The 23277-nt window shown below is 36.0% G+C and overlaps 1 protein-coding gene across 1 annotated transcript in view; it reads right to left on the bottom strand.

Annotated features, from left to right (window-relative positions):
- The window catches only part of LOC124232976 (gamma-aminobutyric acid receptor subunit alpha-2), a 127411-nt gene that overhangs the window by 27750 nt on the left and 76384 nt on the right, over positions 1–23277 (bottom strand). Inside the window, exons 7-8 of the mRNA XM_046649955.1 lie at positions 22179–22322; positions 21045–21197 (exon numbers count right to left, since the gene is read on the bottom strand). Of these exons, the coding sequence (XP_046505911.1) occupies positions 21045–21197; positions 22179–22322 (297 nt within the window). The remainder of the gene's footprint in view (positions 1–21044; positions 21198–22178; positions 22323–23277) is intronic.

Below are 23277 nucleotides of genomic sequence, written 5' to 3'. Positions count from 1 at the left end.
TATTTCGCAGATCTTTACCTTGGGAATCTGGTGGGCAAAGCCCATGAGACTGTGGCCTTAAGAATGTCTCCCTCTCACACTAGGACACAGTCTCTACCAGTGTATGGTGCTTCAGCAGCATCTCTTCCAGGTAAAAAAAAATCCTTAGCTGTGTGTCTCTGAATGTGCCTGCCTCTTCACAGTTTGGGATGGCACTTTTCCTGTCACTGCAATTCTCTTACGAATGCAATAAAAGTCTTTAATTTTCAGTTTGTTCAGCGTTTTCCTGTTGTAAGGATGGGAGTGACAACTTGCCAGCTCTTCACATGTCAGCGCTGAAACCTGAAGCTTAGTGCCTCGATTTTAATACATGAGGTTTATAACTTCTCATGTTCTTACTCCAATGTCTATTTATTTTCTTCTTCTGGATTTATGGTTGTGTTCTGGACAGCTGAATTTGATAGATAATCAGAAAAACTGGGTAATACTTAGCAAGAAAATGAATCAATATATAACATAGGCAACCTTCTGGAAGTAAAGAATGAACGGATAGCAGCAGATGACTGAGAGTCAACAAGGCAACTTCACAAATCTCTGAATTTGGCTAACGTAATTAAATTTGAAACACAGATGCTCCAACCGTTCACTGTGTTCCTGCTAACTGAATCTTAAAAGGTGAACTTTGAAAGCATATAAAAATTAATTTAAATGAATTATAACAGAATCTCAGAGTATCGTTATAATATCGTCATGACTACACCATTTTAAAATAATTTGTTAAAAACAGAAAAATTCAAGAAATCAACCAAATTTTTAATTCAGATGTATGTACTTGATTTATTTAATTAGCTTGTCTGATATTTTTCTCCCACTAACTGGCTTGATTATACTTTCGGCAAAAACATGACCTATAAAATTTGGCCAAATTACTTAACGCTTTTACCACGGGCATAAGCAAAATCGTATTTTAAGATTGAAAGTAGGAAGGAAATTCAGACAGTAATGTTACTGATAGTAATTTAACATCTATGCACACTAGCTGTTAAATTAGTAAGATGTTAAGAATCTTCATGGATACAGACGGAAATTTATTTGCAATCAGTATGAATGTGAAAGTGCATACACATATGCACATGAATATTCAGGAACTCTGGGGAATCAGTGGTGGAGCCTCAAACTGTGAGGATCAGTTAATATTCCAAATCTGGGTTGAGTGCTCATTGCATGTCATCAGAGAGCACCGTGCATATTCACAGAACATACCGTATCATAATATATGCAACTGTTTACCTGGCCATTTCCTCAAACAGATTGTACTTCTGTGAGGGTAGGAGGGACCATATCAATCTCATTTACTTTGTATCTACAAGGCCTAGCACAGTGCCTGGCACATATTTTTGAATTGAATGAATGAATTAATATAGTTTAGGAAGCAAATACACCTATTTATGCAGATACAGACACAGAAATGACAGCGCATTTTTGTGTGTTTGAGGTTAAATATGTATGTACACAAAAATAGCCTGATGCTAGCTATTTTTTCCAAAATTCAATGACTAGGGAAATGGGTGCCTTTGAAGATTTGGGATTAAAAATATGTATGATCATTGTAAGTTTTTAAATTAACATTTTATATGCTTAATAAGCCTATTCAAAATTTGATCTATGTAATCTTTATATATATAATATGTGTATATAGTACATAATGTATATTTAGTATATAGTTATATATAACAAATATAGTTGTGTATATAATACTACCTATATATAACAAATAGTTCTATATATATGCCCATATAACACAGAGTTATAGTTAAGTATTAAAAAGGCATTAAGCTAAGCACCAACTAAAGACTATTCTCTGGAGTGATCAGTAGGAAAGCAGACAAGATTCGATGAAGTCTTCCCCCCACCGCTCTCTCACTTAACAACTGTGGCACAAGACACCCAAAGGTAGGATGGTTTTAGTATCAGAGGTCTAGGCTTCCTCTTTCTTATTTCTCTGCCATTTTTAACATATTGTCCATGATCCTGAAGCTCAGGTGGGCTTTCCAACACTTGGTCTACATTCCAGCAAAGAGAAGGGAAGAGGAGGACAGGCACATTCTTTCACTTTAAGGGCATGTTCCCAAGAAGAAGGTCACATCTGGAAATTATACACCTAATTTTTACTCATATGTCTTTGAAAATTAGTCATACAGCCACATCTGGCATAAGGGAGGCAGAGAAACATAGTCTTGACTTGACGTACACAGTTAGAAGCAAGACTTTTATTGTTCTGTAAGTTATTAGGAGGCAACTAATCATCTCTGACACAGGGAGGCCTGTGATTGTCTGATACAGACTGTGTAAATTGGTTGAATATTTGGGAGATGAAGAAAAGAGTGTTTTATATTGACCTTCTAAAATACCAAACTAGCTAATAAATAAAACAAAACTCAACAAACACACATTGTCCTCCTGCAAGCCATTCCAATGTGCTCCCTATGCAAACGCAGCTTCAAGACAGTCCCAAGTCCTACTTCCAAACAGTTTGGTCCCATCTAAACAGGGATTCTTGAGTTACTACGATTCCATGCACATTCTATCTTTTGACCACTCTTCTTTTGTTCTCTTCGTAGGCTGTTATTCACCACTAGTCGCTTAATTGTTCATATTCCACAAAGTAACATACCGCTCTTCTATTCTTCTTACTTTACCGCCCTCTCTGGACATTTTCATTTACTCTCATTTCTTAACCTGCTCCCATATGAAGAAGATCTTCAAAGATGTATCTTATGAGCTCCCGTGTCAAATAACTGACCATCTTCTTGATATCTCCACGTGGACTCAATAAAAATTTATTGAGCCTCCTATATGACATTCTTTTTTTATTAAAACTATATGCCTGTCACTTTGTCAGACATGAGTATATGAAAAACAAGAATTACATGCTCTGGGAAAATAAAATCTATTGGAAGATGCTGATAATTGATAGGCAAGTTACACAGACAGTATAATAGGTGATGGAGAAGGTATGGGGTGTTCTGAGACTATCTAAAGGGTACCAAGATCTTGAAGTCAGAGAAGGCTTTCTAGAGGAAGTGATATACAAAAGGAAATTTGAAGAGTCTGGGAAATATGTTCAATGAAGACACAGCATGTTCCTAGGTCTCATGTAGGTCAACAGCAAAAGGTAGACTCACAATAGGTCAGGGTGGGGAGGCCTCATGAAGGTCTCATAATCATGGGGATGGTTTCAGTCAATGGCTACAACGTAGAGTCATGGAAAGGTTTCATGCAGAAGAGAGTTTTCTAACTAGATTTGAGTTTTAGAAAGATCACCTTTGTCACACTGTGTAGAACAGAACCAAGAAAGGTAAGACAGTACATCCGACAGAGTATGAATCCCACAGAAATCTCAAATTTAAAACATTCATTATTGAGTCTATAGTCTAAACCAAAATCTATTTAGTCATCCCTAATTCTCCATTGTAGGGGGTAACATTACATTTCTCTAGTCACTCAGTTAGAAATCTAGAAGTATTCTGCAATGCCTATATGTCTCTCCCTTTCAGATTCATCACATCCTGCATATTCTCCCTCCATAGCATCCCTCAAATCTATAACTCCCCCTCCACCAATACTCATTGTCCTATTTTAGGCCATCATTACTTCTCACCCAGATGATGTCTATTATCTCTTAACTAGTCACCCTGTATCACTCATACAATTTCAATATATTTATAAAATATTCTCTATAATAGTCTTCCCCAAACTCAAATACATCAAACATTCCCTTGCTAAAACACTCTTCAAGCAGTTTCCATGGCTTTAGCGTCAGATGTAAGGCTGTACGTGAAGTGTCCTCTGTCCGTCTAACCATCCTTACAAACAAATGAATCCCAGGCCTGAGATACACCATCAATAATTTGTTGTTTTCCATATGCTCCGTGTTGCTTTTGACAATTGTGTACCCTCTGCTTAGAAAATGGCCTTTTCCATTATGCTAATTTGCAAGGCTTGACTTGATTCTTCTTCCCTTTGGGCTTCTCTGACTTCTTCAGATATAATTGCTTCCTTCTTTTTGCCCTTGGCTTATTTTGGAATATTTCTTTCCTGGCATCTATGATCCTTGACTTCACTTATTTATTTACATGTCTCTCTCACTCCTGTGCACTCTGAGCAGCTTGTGGGTATGTGGCTCTTCGTGTCTTTTTAAAATGCTGGCATCTAACTCATATTCTGGCAACAGTAAATACTCATCTGTTGGTTCACAGAATGAAAAAATTAATTTAAAAAACTGTGAACAGTAACACTGGGGGACCATACTTACAGATTCTATAAGAAGAAATATACAAGTTAAGAATCTAGTAAGCTTTAGAATAAAACAGTGGGTTAATCACAGCATCATAATATAAATGTGATATAAAATATTACAAATTGATGTCTTTTGCACATAAATCTCATTTTCTTACATTACTCTAGATAGGATTATAAAAAGTATCACTTAGAAGTACCTACTATATGCCGTGTTCTATCATCAGAACTTTTCATGTACTAATTTGTTTAATCCTCATAACAACCCTGTGAGTTAGGCATTATTATTGCCCTCATTTATAGATGAGGAAACCGAGGCTAAGTAAGCCTTGCTGAAGATCATGCTGTTAGCAAGTAGTAGAAGTGGGATACAAACCCAGGCACTCCTCACTATCTCATACTGGCTATTCCTTTTCAACGCCAATTATATGTCCATATCATATATTTTTCAATATCATGCATCTTATCCTTGCATTTTACTGCTGCATCCCCTTATACATTGTAAATTTATATTACACATTCAAGTGTTTAAATTGCTTGCACAGAGACTATGGAGGCTATGCACGGAGACAAATGTGCACTACAAACAGGCAAGGATTTGAATTCTGCTTCTGCCACAGCCAGTATGTGACTTTGCTAAGCTTCAACCCCTCCCCCAATCTGCAAAATGGAAATGAAATTTTTTCAGGTCGTTGGAAGGATAAAGCATGAGGACATATGCCTACTATACAGAATTGCCCAACAGATGTTAAATTCTCCCTTCTCTCTGTCTCTCTCTGCCTCTGAGCCTCAGTGATTTTATCTCTAAAGTGGGAATTATAAAACACATCTTATAGACTTGAACCTTAAATAATATATGCAAATGTCTTATATGGAACATGTCAATGAAAGGGCACTATGGCTTCTGTGTTATTTCTGGGCCCCCAAAGTGTGGATAAAGCAACTCAGAATCCAAACCAAGGATGCAAGAGTCCCAGCTAGTGGTGGTTTAAGAAAAATCAAAGGACACTTAGGGATTGCACTGCCTTGCACCAGATTCCCCTCCCTTCTTCCGTTGTTCCAAGAATGGCTGAAATGTTTTCAGAGTGGATATACATATTTTTGGTCTCAAATCCATCGTCGTTATGACTAAACTACTGTGTACCTAGATTTCTTAAAGGATATGATTCAGCTCCTTAATTAAGCATAATTTGATAGCCTGAAGTTATCAAATATATTCAGCAGTGCCATTATGACTTAAGACCAATCTCTTGCAAGAACTATCCATCAATCATAATCTATTACATTTGAGAGGTGACTTCCAAGAAATCTAGCCTGGTTCACATCTAATCTCAAATTAAATCAGGAATGAGGTGGAAGTTCTGGAATAAGGTAATGTTGAATCTGAAAATGGTTGGATACAACCTGCCATGGATACCACTCTGGGGACCCCTACACCTCCGCTCCGTTACCCAAGAGGTCCAATATGATACAATTGCTAAATGTTACAGTATTTGTCATGGACTGCATGTCTCTCATCCCCCGAAATTCATATGTTGAAATCTAACCCCCCGATGTGATGGGACTTGGAGGTGGCGCTTTTGGGAGGTGATTTGTCATGAGAACGGAGCCCTCAGGAATGGAATTAGTGCCCTTACAAGAAGAAGCCAGAGAGCTAGTTCACTCTCTTTCCGTCACGTGAGGCTACAATGAGAAGGCAGCAGTCTGCAACCTGATAAAGGGCTCTCAGCAGAAGCCCACTGTGCTGGCAGCCTGTTCCCAGACTTCTAGCCTCCAGAAGTGTGAGAAATAAACTTCTTTTGTCTATAAGCCACCCAGTCTATGGCACTTTGTTAAAGCAGTTTGAACTAAGACAGTAATATTCTCATTTCATGACTTTAAAAGAAAATAATATATTCAGTATGATGACAATAAGGCAATAAAAGAACAAGAGACCACAGAAAACACTTTCCTATAAAACGCCTCATTGCTGTCAAATTCTTTTACTATTTCAATCTTGTAATTGCACTGCTATAAAATGCAGCGTGAATGTTCAAATGTTACCAGTTTTGGTGATTTCTTCTAGCTCCCTGAGGTGATTTAACTGGGGAGATATTATGTTATTTGTGATGAATAATGTATTATTAAAGAATTTTTATCACCAAAAAGTCACCCAAGCGGAAGACATTTCCTTAAAAGACTGGGATGTATTTGAAAACAAGTAATAGTTTTCATTCTTTTTCTGGAGAGTTAAAAAACCAAGAATAAAAATGCACTCAAAATTTTCCTATAGTAAAACTAAATATTTAATGACCTAAACTTGTATAAATAGTAGAATAATCAGAGTTGAAAAAGCTATTATTTTCCACTCTGTTATTTCAAAGCTTAAGTGAAGAAAACAAAAACTATGTTTACAAAAAAAAAATCAAAACAAAACAAGAACAAAAAAACTGTTCCCTTGAAAACCCGAAATCTCCCTCATATTCTCTATAAAGACTTGGGTTAACCAGGTTAATTTTGCATAAAATGCAGAATACGACACCTGGAAATGAACAAACTTGGAAAAGCTATTTAATGTATTAGTTGCTATATTATAATCTGACGGCATCGATTTCTGGGCGAGGAATAGGGCAAGGAGTCTGAACGACTTCAATTAGAGGCTGCTGATACTAAAAGTTAACTAGAAGAAGTCAAATCTGAATGTTCACCTCAAGTTCTGATATGTTTGCTTAGCCTGACTCTCAAACAGAAATTACCCACGTAGGAAGCAATCACCTGGGATATTTCTGACTCCAGGCTCTTAAAAAAAAAAAGAAAGTAAAAAATAGTTTGATGGCCTAATGGTGCAGTAGAAAAAGTGAGAGCATTAGAGTCAGAGAGCTGTAAGGTCAATTTTTTTCTGTAACTGACCTGCTATCTGATAACAGAGTAGCCTCAACATCTCTGGGGTTCAATGTTCTTGTCTGAAAAAGGGGGGATAGTTACTTTCCTAACCAGGGATTTTTTTTTTTTTTTCAGAATTAAACAAGTAAATTTGAAGCGCCTATCACAGTATGTGAACCATAGAAGGTGCTTAATAAATGCTGTTTTAAAATTTTTTCTTGTCACAATGACTACATGGATTTCAGTGTAAGAGATGGGATTGGCTAACCCGCCCTCATGACTTGAATGTTCATAACTGTATTGACGTGATATTTGTACATCCCGGAAAAATCCAAAAAAAAATTCATGGACAAAACAATAGCATATACTTTTAATTCTCTTCCTATGCCCTTACTAATAATTTTTTCTCATCAATGAACCCTCAGCAGCCCACCTCTATTCCTGAAACAACTTCTAAACCCTCCTCTAGAGTGGAACTAGAAAGCTTTCTAATCTTCCTTGCCATGGCTTATTACTGTATTGTGCTTCAGTCACTTTCCTGATTGGCAGTGGCTGACTGGGCTGAGCCTCTGACAGCGGGAAGGAGGGCGGCCGGTGGGCTGGCAGCTTCCTGATTAGCATGAGCTGCCTTGTGCCAAAGTCAATTCTGGGCTGCCAGGTGGCAAGTGCCGCCTGTTAGCATTCCGCAGCCCGTGCCCGGGGAAGACAGTGATTTGGAAGGAGTTTTGCAGAGACTGTTTGCTGCCCTGCACAGGCTTTCTGTTCTCGGCTTCCCTATCCTGCTACCACCCAGGCACTCCACTCCCACAGCCACCTCCTCACTACTTTCCAATTAAAGCCATCTCTGTCTCCTTCCAAGGCTGCCCCAACTCTTGAGCCTGTACCCAGGGGACTTTCTGATTTTCTCTCTTTTCTAATTTTTTCAGCTTTATTGAAGTATAATTGCCAACTAAAATTGTATATTCAAACTGTACAAGGTGACAAATTGATATAGAGCGAAAGGATTCCCACCACAGAGTTAATTAACACACTCATCATCTCACATATTTCCCCCTTTTTTCTCTTTTTTATTAAAAACAGAAGTTCTACTCCCTTAACACATTTCAATTATACAATAGAGTGTTATCAACTATAGTCACCATGTTATACATTAGATCCTCAGACCTTACTCATCCGGTAACTGAAAGTTTGTGCCCTCTTACCAGCCTCTCCCGATGCCCCCACCCCCACTCCCAGCCCCTGGCAACTAGCATTCTAGTCTCTGTTTCTATGAGTTTGACTTTCTCTCTCTTTGCTTTTGCTTTTTCACCCAGTTCTCATGGAATACTCTTTCCTATCTCTGCATGCTTTGATCCATAGGCTGCAAATTCCAAAGTCCACAAAGCCTAGGCATGGAAAATAAATAAGGAAGGTGGGCAATGGGGAGTGGTTGGGGATGAGACAAACTACAGGGGCACGGCCAACAGGACTGCTGCTGCTCAGTTCCGGTCCAGGGTCGCCATGCAAGAAGATGAGTCCCTCTTTTACCAAATTTTCTGATTTTTCAATCACCCTTTTTTAAACACTGGAAACTACTACAATCTATACATATACACATGCAAAAATGATTTGATATATATGGACAATAAAAGGTAAACATATTTTATTATCCATAAATTATCATCTATCTATCTACCTATCTATCTATATCTATCATCCTTTAAGTTCTATGTAACTCTATGGGATTCAGCAGCTTGTCCAGATAAAGTAAATGTAAGAAATGGCCTTGTATACAAATATGGGAAGTAGTTAAAATTTTGTAGAACTGGAGATTATAAACTCAGGCTAAAGGAATTTGAATTCAGGAAAGAAACATACACACACATACACACACACCACTTGGATTCACAGAACATTCTACAATATCCTTGGTTCTCAGGAAATACTCAAACTTGCTATTTGTTGAACATATAAAACAATAAAAGTATATGTTTACTTTAAGATTTAAGAAACCTTGAACACATATTGTTTGATTGAGCCTCTTAGCATCCCTATGAGGTAGATACTATATGTTTTATACCAATTACAGCAGAGAAAATCTAGAGTTTAGAGAGGTCACACAGTTGCCTAACCTAGAAGTGGAGTCAGGATCCGACAGAAGCGCTTTTCATTTTGCTGCCATATTCTTTCAAACATGTAGTAAGTACTCAATAGTGTTAGAAAAAATTCTATATTCATTACTTCAGATCATGATTATCTCTTTATTAACCAATGGTAAACTTATTAGATGACTGGGTTCTCAAAAGTTACAGTGGACTGTTCTTCTTATCTACTAATTTTATGATCACCCACAGTATGTAGCTGAGTTTCACACAACAAGTACACAGAGCCCATTTTCTGTGTGACTTTCTAGAACTAAATGAAGAAGCATATTTTTCACTCACCAATTCCACTGTAAACAAGACGTTTCTAATATTAAGCAATTTTTTGGAATGCCAGTAATGGGAAAAAAATGTCCCAGAGTAGGACTAAATGTTGAGACCTATGGGGAATTAGACAATGATGAGGGAACCAGCATAAAGGGAAGGAAAGATGGAGAAAGAGAGGAAGAAGACCAGAGACAATACTGATAAAGGTACAAAGGAAGCAGATAAAATGATAGTTCAGAATGATAATGTAATAGTTAGATATTTAATATTTGGCTTTATAATGCATATTGTATGGGCGATAAAGAATTTTAAGCTTACCCCAAGAGAGGTCTGGCCTTTGCCCTCAGCTTCTGGGAATAACTTGTAGGCCTTGGAATGTCAAACCGCTTAGGAGTAACTTTGTTTGCCTGGGGCTTTGATCCAGCCAGATAGTAACAACTGAATTTAGGGTGGGGGTCTGGGATCATGCCATATCAGTTTGACCTCCAGAAGAGCTGAACTGAGATGAGCCATAAGACTAGTCAACCATGCCCATGTGACAGAGCCCGAGACAACCTCTGGGCACAAGGTGCACGTGAGCTTTCCTGGTTGGCAACATTCTGTATGTGCTGTCACACATCAGTGCCAGGAAAGTAATGCTGTCCATGACTCCACCGGGAGAGGACAATGGAAGCTCTGCATTTGGCACTTTTCCTGGACTCAACTCTATGCGCTTCTTCTTTTGGCTAATTTTAATCTGTATCTTTTCTTTGTAATGAACCCTAACTGTGAGCGTAAGAGCTTTCAGGGGTTCTGGGAGTCGTTCTAGTGAATTATCAGCCCTGAGGGGGATTTGGGGAGCCCCTGAACTTATAGTTAGCACCAGAGTGATTGCAGCCCTCTGGACTGTGTTCCTTCTAAACTTCATAGTCGGCCTACCTATTGCAATGGATAATTTTAATTTGTTCACTTTTTACCTAACATCCATTCAACCTTCTTTTGGAAGTAACATTCTGATTTCCTAATTAAGAAAATTAGGAAACTACCTTGGCTACATTTTTAGTCTATATGGTTGTGGTTTTGCTAATCTAACTCCTGTTGAACTAATAAATGTTTATGTGTTAAGTATCCATCATTTGCATCTCTCTCTCTCTCTCTATCATCTATCATCTATATATGTATGTATGTATGAATCTATCTACCTAAAATCATTTTCCATTTACTTATTGTCTCAGTTTAATTTACTTATTGTTCAACAGTTTTAAAAAAGAAGCAAAAATAACTGCCCTCCTGAAATTTAAATTCTAGTGGGAGACAGAAATTAAACAAAAACAGATTTTTATGTAAAATATTGGAAGATGATATGTGCAATGAAGAAAAAAATAGAGTAGGACCGGGGGGGGCAGAAGAGTCAGGATTGGGAAGCAGTTCAAATTATGATAGGTTGTCAGGCCTCTGAGATGAGAGCTGAGAAAAGCACTAAGAAAGCAAAGGAATGAGAAAAAACTTTCTGTTCCATACAGATTATAATATTAAGACAAAAATATCAGGGGCATATTTCTTATATATAAATGCGTAAGCTTATTCATATGTTCATAGTTAAAATTACAGTCATATATTCACATGTAAACTTACTCATAAATTTGAAAAATCATTTGGCTTCAAATATACAGACAATAATTGGCAAATTCTTTATGATTATTACTTATTTATATGAAGTTCTGAAGTAGACTTATTAACAAATAAGTTAGGAAGTTACTTATTAACAAATAAGTAACTGAAAGGACCAGAAACCACAATTTCACAAAATAAACTGTATGTTTTTACAAACATGAAATGAGGTTTGTAAATTGTGAATGTATTGTCTACTCACGGGAGCCTTAAAGCACAAAATCTGGGGTATAAAGTTAAAAGTTGTCCAAGTGCTTTCTTACACTATTGGCAACAGAGAGCAGCTACCTCATCATGAAGAGAATCGTGTTTGGTTTTTGCTCAAGTATGTGTCCCGAACATCCAGACAGTGCCGATAAATAGGTGCTCAATAAGTATTTCTTCGTGTTGAATGAACTAAGCATGAACATTCAGAGAAGTCAAAAGAGGCTTTTATCATCACAAAATACATGGGCAGTCCCTTTGAAGAAATATCTGAAAAATATCAAGCTGGATCTACAAAACCACAGAATAAATGCAATACACAGAAAATGAATAGTTAAAACCCAGTATAATGGAGCAAAGTCTCTAATATCAAGAGGTGCACATTCTAATTTCAACTCCTCTGCCTACTGTCTTGTCTGCTCTGTTTTCTTATTCTATTCACAGCATGAAACCAGACCTGCAAGGTTGGGAAATTTAACATCTCTCTCCCAGGTCATATTAATTTCTTAACTGTAATAGTTTTTTTCCTTGGGTGGGTTATGGGTCACAGAAAGCCTTGAGGCAGGAGGAGGGAAGATGATTTAATGATCTCTCACCAGCTTGTAAATCTGCCTGTGAATTCAGAGACAAAAATTTGAGAAGGTAGAAACTTTTGCTTAGGTAACTGCTGTCTATTAGTCAGACGATGAACGGCCAAACTCAAAAGGAGGCAGAATACAATGAAGAATGGAATAAAGGTGTAGAATAAGGAGGCTGGGGAGCTTTCAAGTCTCATTCCAGACAGGATATAGGATTTTTGTTTATCTTTTACTTGCAAACACACACATACACTCACACAGAATTATATTATTTACAAGCTTCACACAGAATAACTTGTGGAGATAATACTAAGAATGTTTACCATCTAACAGTCTCAATTTACATGAAAATATGACTTTTTGATCCTTAATTCTGTACTGTAAATAACTGATATAAAAATTTACACCTTCAAATAGAGCCTGGATTTTTTGTTTTTTTTTTTGAGGAAGATTAGCCCTGAGCTAACTACTGCTAATCCTCCTCTTTTTGCTTAGGAAGACTGGCCCTGAGCTAACATCCATGCCCATCGTCCTCTACTTTATACATGGGATGCCTATCACAGCATGGCTTTTGCCAAGCAGTGCCATGTCCACACCTGGGATCTGAACCGCCGAACCCCAGGCCGCTGAGAAGCGGAACATGTGAACTTAACCACTGCGCCACTAGGCCAGCCTCTAGCCTGGATTCTTAATTTTATATACATTTTATTGACTACCAATCTTTAAAAAGTTTTGAGCATTTGTTATAGTTAAACCCACCAGCTTTGACACTAACACATTCTTTCGATTCAAAGTTAAATATTTGTTCGTCTAATAACCTCTCCTCTATACTTAGACAGGTAGAGTTTTCTATTGGCTGCTTTTAACATATGCATTTATGTGATTTATGCTACCAAATCTCTGTCTTTACTTCAATGCAATATTTTACTTTCCTCACAACATTTATCAAACAAATACTTAATTATTTTATTTTACCTAATTTGTCATATATTTACATATAAATTTAGATCTTTCTGGAATATCAATTCTGCCCTAGTCATTTCCTTCCTGTTTTTAATTATTGTATAATTTTTCCATTAAACTTTTTTTCTGCATTATTTGTGCTCCAAAAATCACATAGTTCTATTTTTTAAGTCATCTGAATGAAAACCCTCTGTTATTTTTGGCACTACAAATTTTTTTGTCTTTAGGGGGTTGGCCCTGTGGCCGAGTGGTTAAGTTCGTGCGCTCTGCTTTGGCGGCCCAGGGTTTCACTGGTTGAGATCCTGGGCGCGGACATGGCACCGCTCATCAAGCCATGGTGAGGCAGCGTCCCATGTAGCACAGCCAGAAGAACCTACAACTAGAGTATACAAATATGTACTGGGGGGCTTTGGGGAGAAGAAGAAGGGAAAAAAAAGATTGGCAACAGATGTTAGCTCTGGTGCCAATCTTTAAAAAAAAAAATTTTCTGTCTTTGATTCTATAATTTGCAAATTTGGAAATAGGTATCTGAGAAGATTCCTTTCAGTCTAGATCCTGGGAAACCCTTGTTGTAGTCACTCAATGCTGTTTTTTTCAACTCATGACATTAAAATTACTTTAAAATTCACATAACATACAACTCACCATTTTAAAGTGTACAATTCAGGGGAATTTACGCATTCACATATTCTTCAATGACCACCTCTCTCTAGTGTCACAACTTCTTCATCACCCCGAAAGAGCATCCTATCCCTGGGAAGTAGTCACTCTCTGTTCTGCCCTGCCTCCATCCACTGGAGACCTCTAAACTGCTTTATGCGTCTATGAATTTCCTTATTCTAAATAATTTGTATGAAAGGAATCATAAAATACATGACCTTTCGCATCCAGCTTCTTTCACTTAGCATGCTGTTTTTGAAATTTCATCCATGTTGTAGCATGTATCAGGATTTAATCTTTTTTATGGATGAATAGTGTTTCATTGTAACTATATACCACATTTTGGCTATCCATTCACCCACTGATGGACACTTGGGTTATTTCCACCTTTTGACTATTGGGAATGATGCTACAAATGTCTGTGTGCAAGTTTCCAGGTGAACATATGTTTTCATTACTCGATTATATATTTAGAGGTGAAATTGCTGGGTTGTATGATAACTCTCTTTTGAACTTTTTGAGGAAATATGAAACTGTTGTCCACAGAGGCTGCAGCATTTTACATTGCCACCAGCAATATATGAGGGTTTCTATTTCTCTACATCCTTGCCAACACTTATTTCCCGTTTTTTTAAATTATTATAGTCACCCTAGTGAATGTGAAGTGTATGTTACCGTGGTTTTGACTTGCATTTCCTTAAATCCAATGATGTCGCACATGATTTCCCGTGCTTGTTCGCCGTTTGTATACTTTCTCTGGAGAAAAGCCCATTCAAATTTTTGCCCCTTTACAAAATCCATTTCTTTGAGTTTATTTTTGAGTTGTAAGAGTTGTTTATTTATTCAGGAAATTAAATGCTTATCAGATATATGATTTACAAATATCTTCTCCCATTCTGTTAAGTTGTTTTTTCACATTATTGATAATGTTCTTTGATGCACAATAGTTTTCAATTTTAATGAAATCCAATTTATTTTTTTCTTTTGTTACTAATACTTTTGGTGTCAAATCTACTGAGAATCCACTGCTAGGATCATAAACGTTTATTCTTATGTTTTCTTCTAACAGTTTTATTGTTTTAGATTTGATATTACAGTTTTTGATCCACTTGAATTAATTGTATCTAGAGTGAGGTAGGGGTCCAACTTCAATCTTTTGCACGTGTTGGTCATACAACCAACCAGCAACCATTTGTTGAAGAGACTATTATTTCCTCATCTATGAGGTCTTGACACCCTTACTGAAAATCAGTTGGCTATAGATGTTTGAGTTTGTTTCCAGACTCTCAATTGTATTTCATTGGTCTGTATGTCTATCCTTGTATCATTACCACACTGTTTTGATTAATGTTGTTTTGTAGTATGTTTTGAAATTGAGAAATCTGAATCCACCAACTTTGTTTTTCTTTTGCAATACTGTTTGGTTATTTGTAACCCCTTGTAATTCCATATGAATTTGAGGATCAGTTTTGCCATTTATGCAAAAAAAGGCCATCGGACTTTTGGTAGGTATTGGACTGGATCTACAGACTGCTTTAGAGATTATTGCCATCTTAACAGTATTGTCTTCCAATCCATGAACATAGGATGTCTTTCCATTTAATTAGGTCTTCTTTTTTCTTTCAGCAATGTTTTGTAGTTTTCAGTGGACAAGTCTTTCATCTTTGTTAAATTTATTCCTAGGTGTTTTTATTCTTTTGGATGCTATTGTAAACGGAATTATTTTCCTAATTTCCTTTTGAATTATTCATTGCTGGTGTTAAGATTCAAACTAATTTTCGTGCATTGATCATGTACTCTGCAACTTTGCCGAATTTGTTTTTTAGCTTTAGTAGTTTTGTTATTGATTCTTTCAGTATATATTACACAACCATATGCAATATAGTTTTACTTCTTCCTTTTCAAATTATTCCTTTCCAGTTTGGATGTCTTTTATTTCTTTTTCTTGACTAATTTTTGCTCTGGCTAGGACTTTCAGCACAATGTTGAATAACTAGTGAAAGCAGGGTTTATTTTCTTGTTCCTGATCTTAGCGGGAAAGTTTTCAGTCTTACACCATTGAATGTGATGTTAGCTGTGGGGTTTTCATAAATGTCCTTTTGCATCTTAAGGAGATTCTCCTCTATTCCTAGTTTTCTGAGGTTGTTTCTTTTTAACAGGAAAAGTGTTAAATTTTGTTAAATGCTTTTTCAGCATTTATTGAGATAATAATGCATGTGTGGGTTTTTTTTCATCATTCTGTTAATGTGGTATATTATATCAATTGATTTTCTTGGGTTAAACTACTCTTGCATATCTGAGATAAATTCCACTTGGTGATGGTACATAATCTGTTAATGTGCTATTCGATTCACTTTGCTAGTGTTTTATTGAGGATTTTTGCATCTGTATTCATAAAGGATATTGATCTGTAGTTTTCTTTTCTTGTGGTATCTTTGGCTTTGGTATCAGGGTAATGCTGGACATGTAGAATGTTAGGAAGTGTTCTTTCATCTTCCATTTTTTTGTAAGAATTTGAAGAGGTTTGGTATTAATTCTTCTACAAATGTTTGGTAGAATTCACCAGTAAAGGCATCTGGTACAACACTTTTCTTTGTTGGGGGCTTCTGAATACTGATTGAATTTCTTTGCTTATTGTAGATCTGTTGAGATTTTCTGTTTCTTTTTGAGTCAGGTTTGTTAATTTGTGTATTTCTAGGAATTTGTCCATTTCATGCAGATTATCTAATTTATTGGTGTACAATTGTCATCTTATTCTCTTATCCTTTTAATTACTCTACGATTGGTAGTAATGTGTTCACTGTCATTTCTGATTTTAGTTTTTGAATTATCTCTGTTTTTCTTAGTCTAGCTGAAGGCTTATCAGTTTTGTTAATCTATCAAAGAACCAACATCGGTTTTGTTGATTCTATTTTCTATTCTTTATTTCATTTATCTCTGCTTTAATCTTTATGTTTTCCTTCCCTCTACTGGCTTTGGCCTTCATTTTCTCTTCTTTTTCTATCCCTTAAAAGTATAAAGGTAGATTATTGATTTGAGATTTTCTTTCTTTTTTAACGTAGGCATTTATAAGTATAAATTTCCCTCTGAATGCCGATTTCACTGCATCCCATATGTTTTGGTATGTTGTGTTTTCATTTTTATTTATCTCAAAGTATTCTCTGATTTCACTAGTGATTTATTCTTTGATGCATTGGATCAGAGTGTATTGTTTGATTTCCACATAGTAGTGACTTTTCTAGTTTCATTCTGTTTTTTATTTCTAGCTTCATTTCAATGTGTTCAGAGAAGAAACTGTATTATTTCAGCCTTTTAAAATTTATCGAGAATTGTTTTACAATGCAACATGTGATCTATTCTGGAGAATGTTCCTCATGCACTTCAGAAGAACGTATATTTGCTGTTGCCAGGTTGTACCTGTTTCTTTCATTACCACTTCTGCATGTTTTCTTGTTTGGTACTTTCATTATTCCTAGATGGTTCTCTGTAATTGTGCTCATCTCTTTGTTCACATTCCCACATTTTTTTAATTCTCTCAATATACGTTTCTCTTACAGATTAAATTTTTGTAGTTCTGTATGTGCAGGAGTATATGTGTGCTTTGTTTGTTTTGTTGGTTGTACTCACAATATTGAAAAAACATTTACTGTGGCTTAGAATTGAACATATTCTTATTTTTTAATATTGTTTCTTCAGTGAGTTTAATATGGAGGAATGCTCATTTTTATGGATCACTTTATTATCCCTCCACCCAGTTATTTGTCTTTCATTCATCATATATTTACAGCACTTACCATGTGCCAAGTTCTATGCTAATAGCTGTGTGTAGAAACTCTGTCTGAAGACTGAGACATGCATGTAAACCAAATATCTGTAATGAAATGTAATAATTGGCAGATGTGGACATTTACCAAGCACCAGAGAAGAAGGATGGAAGGAAAGTCTTTTTTGAACTATTTAGTGCATTAACAAGTAAATATATTAATGCATTAATATATCATGTACTTCATATTGAAAATTATCTATCAATTTGAATTGAAGAGTCTCTTGGAATTCTCTATAATATCCTAATGTAGACCTAAATTTAATTGTTAGATATAGTTTCATTTTATTATTTCATAAATGCACAATTCTTAAAGGATTATGAACTATAAGTATTGTATTTTTCTACATAATTCAATTGTGGCTTATGAAAGCATCAACTGCTTATTCACTGAGGACAAAAAATAATTGAATAAGGCTTGTATTTGGAAAATAACCAAATTATACAGTACTATGTAAACTATTTCAATTGTTCTGCAATGAAATAGAATAAATAGATCATAAATATGTGATATTAGTGCAAAGAAAACATGGATGATATTGTCATAACAAACAAATGTTAACAATCTTTAATTAAACTTGATTTTACAGACATATCCCGATAAATTTCAAGCCAGCCACTGCAGTCATACGATTAACCCAAATTAATAAAACTCTAGCATAAAGTGTAAAATTTAAATTTTGTTCCTAAATGTATATATTTTTAACTTTTCTATATGTGTACATACATTTTAAAAGAAAAAATGCTCTTTCTATTCTCTTCTCCATTCTTTCCTTCCATTTCCTATCCCTAATGCATAACGTGTTTGTTTAGAGATTTCTAAAACTCCCCATCAAATCTCAACTGCAAAAAGGTTCTGTTATCTATCTTACACAATTTCGTTGTAATTTTAACTTATTGTAGTATTTCTTGATGTTATTGACAGTCTATATCATACTTATAATTAGTGACTTAAGCCTCTAAGCAAACTTGTTCCTCCAATATTGTAATAATAAAAGGCCTTTTTTCCCAGATAAAGAAATTTTTTATGTGTTTGTTAAATAGTCACATGATGATTTGGAAAGAGGAAAGCACCAACAAAGCCCATTTTGAGCTCCTTCCATTCTATGTTGGAGAGGCAGGATTCTTTCTTTCTACTGGTGAACCCAACTCCATTCCAAGTATTTTCTTTAGAATACTTCAGAAATCTCTCCCTCTTCTATATCTTAAGTATCCTTTTTCTTTCTTGAACTCTTCCACTTAAAAGAGCAACATGAAGGCAGCATAGTGCAGTTGAAAGAACTTAGGCTCTGGAGTAAGGTCAAGAGCTTGGACAAGATAAAATTTTAGAGTCTCCATGAGTCTTCTGTTTAAAGGAGGGATATTATAATCTACTTCATGGTCAATAATAAGAAGTAAAGAAGTAGTGACATGTTTAGTATGTCACTTGACATAAAGTCATTGCCCCTGTTGTTCAAATTTCCAAGCTAATAATAATATATTAATAATAACGACTCACTTCTCTCTCTAGCTACCTTAATGTTTCTCTCTCTCTCCTTCAAAATTTGTTCTACACCAGCTCTTCCTCTTTCTTACCTCTTATTCCCGTTTTAATCTGACTTGACTCCAAAGCAACTGTTCTCATTGCATTCATTAGTGTCAGCAACCTTCTGCTAGTCAACTTCACTCAACGCATTTTAGAGTTATTTGTGCATATTTGACATTGAAGATCCAAAATGGCTGTGTATGTGTGTGTGACTGTGTGTCTCTATGATATATATTGAAATTCTCCTCTTTTCCTTCTACTATATTGTTCTCTACTAGTTTCCTTCCTAATTCTCTGAGCATTTCAATTAATTCCTTTTTATCTCTTAAATCCTACAATTTTAACATTTTTAAGGATTCTGTCCTCTGTTCACTTATTGAGTCACCTAATTTATCTAGGAGATAAGCTCTAGATTTGTAAGTTTTATTAACTTTCAGCTAATGATTCTCATATTTATATGACATTCCCTAATTCATCTATGCTCCATATACTAATTTCTACTGGTCTACTAAACATCAAATTGATATCACAAGGACCTTCCAAATCCACACAACTTAAACTACATTGCCTTTTCCTACTTCTCCTCTCCCTTCTCCTTGCTTCTCTTAATGGCAACACTATCTACTTAAAGTATTGAAGCAGAAAAACATAAACATTATCCTAAATTATTCTTTTATGTCTACTCACTATATATGTTCACCAAGTCCATTGGTTTTATCTCTCAAACATCCTTTGACCCTGTGTCTTTTTCCTCTATTGCTACTGCCTTATTTTGGAATGATCTAATCATATCTCATCTGGACTATTTCAGTAGCCTCCTAACTTTTCTTCCTGCCTCTGGTTATTTCCACTTTCCAATTCATCTTCCACAAAGATGGCATATCTTTCTGAAGTACAAATAGGATCATATTAATAATAAAAATAGCTAACAGCTAGACAGCACATATTAAATACCAGGCTTGCTCTGAGAGTTTTACACACGTCTATGACCTCACAACACTATAGTGGCTTTCTATAGCCTAGCAAGATAAAGCAAGATAAAGGTACATTGCATTAACATGGTCTGCCAGGTCCTTTTCATCTAAGCGTCAAACTATAATTCTATCTGCATCTACACTGACCTTGAAACAGTTCACTGTCAGTAAACACACTATGTTCTTTCATCTCTCGATGTCATTGCAAAATCTATTCTTTTTGTCTAGGATCTTGCTCCATCTCTTCTGACTGAGAAACTCCTATTCATCCTTCAAAGTTTAGCTCAGATGTTAACTCAGCTACTTACTCAGTTCTCTTAGAGAGGATCCACGTTGCTGTTTTCTAGAACAACATGTATATAGCTCTTTTATAATGCCTTCATCTCGCGTTGCCATTATCTTTTCTGCTTATTCTGTTGCCCTCCACTATACTGAGCTAGTAGAATGTAAGGACTATATTTTATATGTATTTGCATCTCTAGGACCTGGTGCAGTATGTGACAGAGTAGATTCTCAATAAGTTTTCTAAATGAATGAGTGTACTAAATATGCAAAGGTAATCTACCTTGTCACAAAGTGTGCTCAGCCTAGTTCATACATCCAAAGAGCAGTAACCAAATTCCCCTGCGTAGTGTAAATCAAGAAAATTAACTTTGTTAATAAACACACTAATCGTAGTGAATGAAGGGGTCTCTCTCTCTTTCCTTCTCTTTCTTTCTCTCTCTAACTTAAACTATTAAGATCATCTTTGTCTATCTAAAAACAACAAAAACAAATATGGAAAGCTTAGAAATATGGTATTGTTATACTCTAAATGAAAACCTCTAAGAGTATTTTCCTTATACCGGAGACAAATGTTGAGAAGCAAAATTATTTAAGAGAAAGAATACAATGTATTTCCAGAAGATCTGAGTACTGTTAATATCCCTTATTAACAGTGTGGCAGTGACTCTGTATTTTACTCTCTGAGCCTCAGTTTCCTCGTCTAGAAGGTGAAACAATACTCCCTACCCCACATCCTACAAATTACTGATGTGAGTACCGAGAGAGAGAATGCTTTTGAAAGCAGGCTACAAAACATAACGTGCTGTACAACCAAGTGTGTAGTTAGTCACTCACCAAACACCGTTCTTGCAGGCACAGATTCTCTGTTAAGCCAGAATGACACTTGGGAGAGAATGACAGTCATGATGCAAGGCAGATAGGTCTGAATCACAAAATACCCAATTTTTCTTTTCAAGTGGAAATGAGCTGTCATTACAGTATATTCACCTGGAAGAAAAATTTAAACAGCTTAAGGAACTGTAATAGTCAATAGTTTGAACAATTTGGAAATGGAAGGGATTAGAGAAAGAACAGTCCATGATTAAAAAAAAAAGAATTTATCACATGATACGCTATGAAAAGTAAATAACCTTTAAATGCCTGCTTAGCATAGCAAAAGTATTTAAAAGAGAATTTTAATATTACCAAGAAACTTATACTGCATGTCCCATGGTATGGTATTCATTTTTCTCTCTAGGTCATGCTTATTGACCAAGTGGGTACAGAATTCATAAATGCTCTCTGATATAAATTATCTTACTAACTCTGGTCCCTCATCTCCACTGGTACTAACCTCAAGCCTCTGTTCCAACTCAGTCCAGTTATCTCTGGCTCTTTAAAGTGTGGATTTCTGGCCATATCTCCACGTCTCATCTGCTGGCCCAGATTTTCTACTTATAACCCCAGAACTGTCACCAATTCTGAATTTCTCAATGTTGTATGTCCGCTCTAATTCACTTCAGTCAGCTCTATTCTATCCTCAGAGCTCCTTTCCTTTCTGCTCTCTGGGTTTACATCTGCCAGATGTACGATCATTAGTCCACACAGCTGCTTTTCCTTAGACGAGTGTGGCCCTTAGAAAGAGTGTCAGCTTTAGGGGGAAAATAATTAGAAAACTAGGAAAATTATAAGCCTGTTTGAAAGTAACTGGCTTATCTAAGAAGACACACACGTTTTGAATATGTAGCATATTTTACGCCAGTGTTTCTCAAACTTTAAGAGACCACCTTGGGGTCTCCTTGAAATCCTGTTAAAATGCAGATCCTGACTTAGTAAGGAGTCAGGCTTGAGATTCTGAATTTCTAAAAAGCTCCCAAGCACAGGCTATGCTGCTAGTTCTTGAACCCCAAGAACAAGAGGTTTTAAGAAAACTGACATCTCCAATGACTTGAACCCATTAATTTTCTTAGGAATTAGCTTTTTACTAACCTGTACTGGATTTAATTGTCTCCTTCCCAATGGATTGGCCCAGCAGATCATATTGATTTAATCTAGAGCCATCGGGAGCAACTTGCACTGAATCAGATGCATTGTAAGTCCAAATATAAGTGACCTCTGAGGTTGTATATGCATCTGCAGGAAATCAGAAAAAAATCGTTTTAAGCACTTTAGTAAGAAGAATCAATACAGTGCAACATCAAAGGTTGTGTATTTCACAGAATCATTGTTTACTATAAAACTGATATTTACGGATCTCATATTTTAGAGTAAAAATGTCCCCTTGAAGTTTACAACTTCAATATGAAGAGTGTGAAGCAGACCAAGAGTGACAACCATGACCAGGAGAGTATTTTCACTGCAACCACTTTAAGAGGTGAAGAGTGAATTTGTCTTTAGAGCCTGCAAAAATCACTGGGCCCAGAGACAGTTAAGATATTTCCCATAGTCCCAGGGTAGTAGACGAAGACATGGTGGTAAACAGGTTATGAATGCCTATTTAAATAGTTTATTTAGAAATAGCAATTGCTCATGAAAGAACAATCATTATTTAAAACGATATTGCTTTCTGGACATAAAAGTAACTTAGTCAAGAATCAATGACTTAGTTATCACGATACAGCGCACTTCATTAAAAGAATGAGAACTAATTATTGCAGAAGATAGAAAATAAATGAGAATGCTATAGTTCCATCAAGTTGCAAACACTTTTGAAAACATGTTCATTTTACAATTAATTAATGCAGACGGATCTCACTGGACTATACTTTCATAGCATCCCAGTTAAGTGTGAGTAGGCAGGAAGAGAAAAAATATATACAGACCAGGTGAAACTTCCCGATTTATGTGGCCAAGGATGCAGACCTCAGCAGAAGTGAGATGACTTTAGAACTGGAGGCCAGGCAGAATGGCTTGTCCTAGCCTGTCTCTGGCCCTGGCCTTTACCTTGCACCCATGTGTCCTGATAGGGAACAGCTGACCTCTCCATGCAGGCAGAGTCTCTCCACAGTTGAATAAACAGACAAATCTTGCTATACTACTGACCTTTTGGAGAACTTCTACGCACTTTTGTTCAGGGGAATGTTTAGAA

Source organism: Equus quagga, unplaced genomic scaffold (assembly GCF_021613505.1).
Source record: "Equus quagga isolate Etosha38 unplaced genomic scaffold, UCLA_HA_Equagga_1.0 146_RagTag, whole genome shotgun sequence".
In the NCBI taxonomy this organism is placed as follows: domain Eukaryota; kingdom Metazoa; phylum Chordata; class Mammalia; order Perissodactyla; family Equidae; genus Equus; species Equus quagga.
The sequence above is the reverse complement of the archived record's forward strand: the minus strand, read 5'-3'. Positions and strand labels throughout refer to the sequence as shown.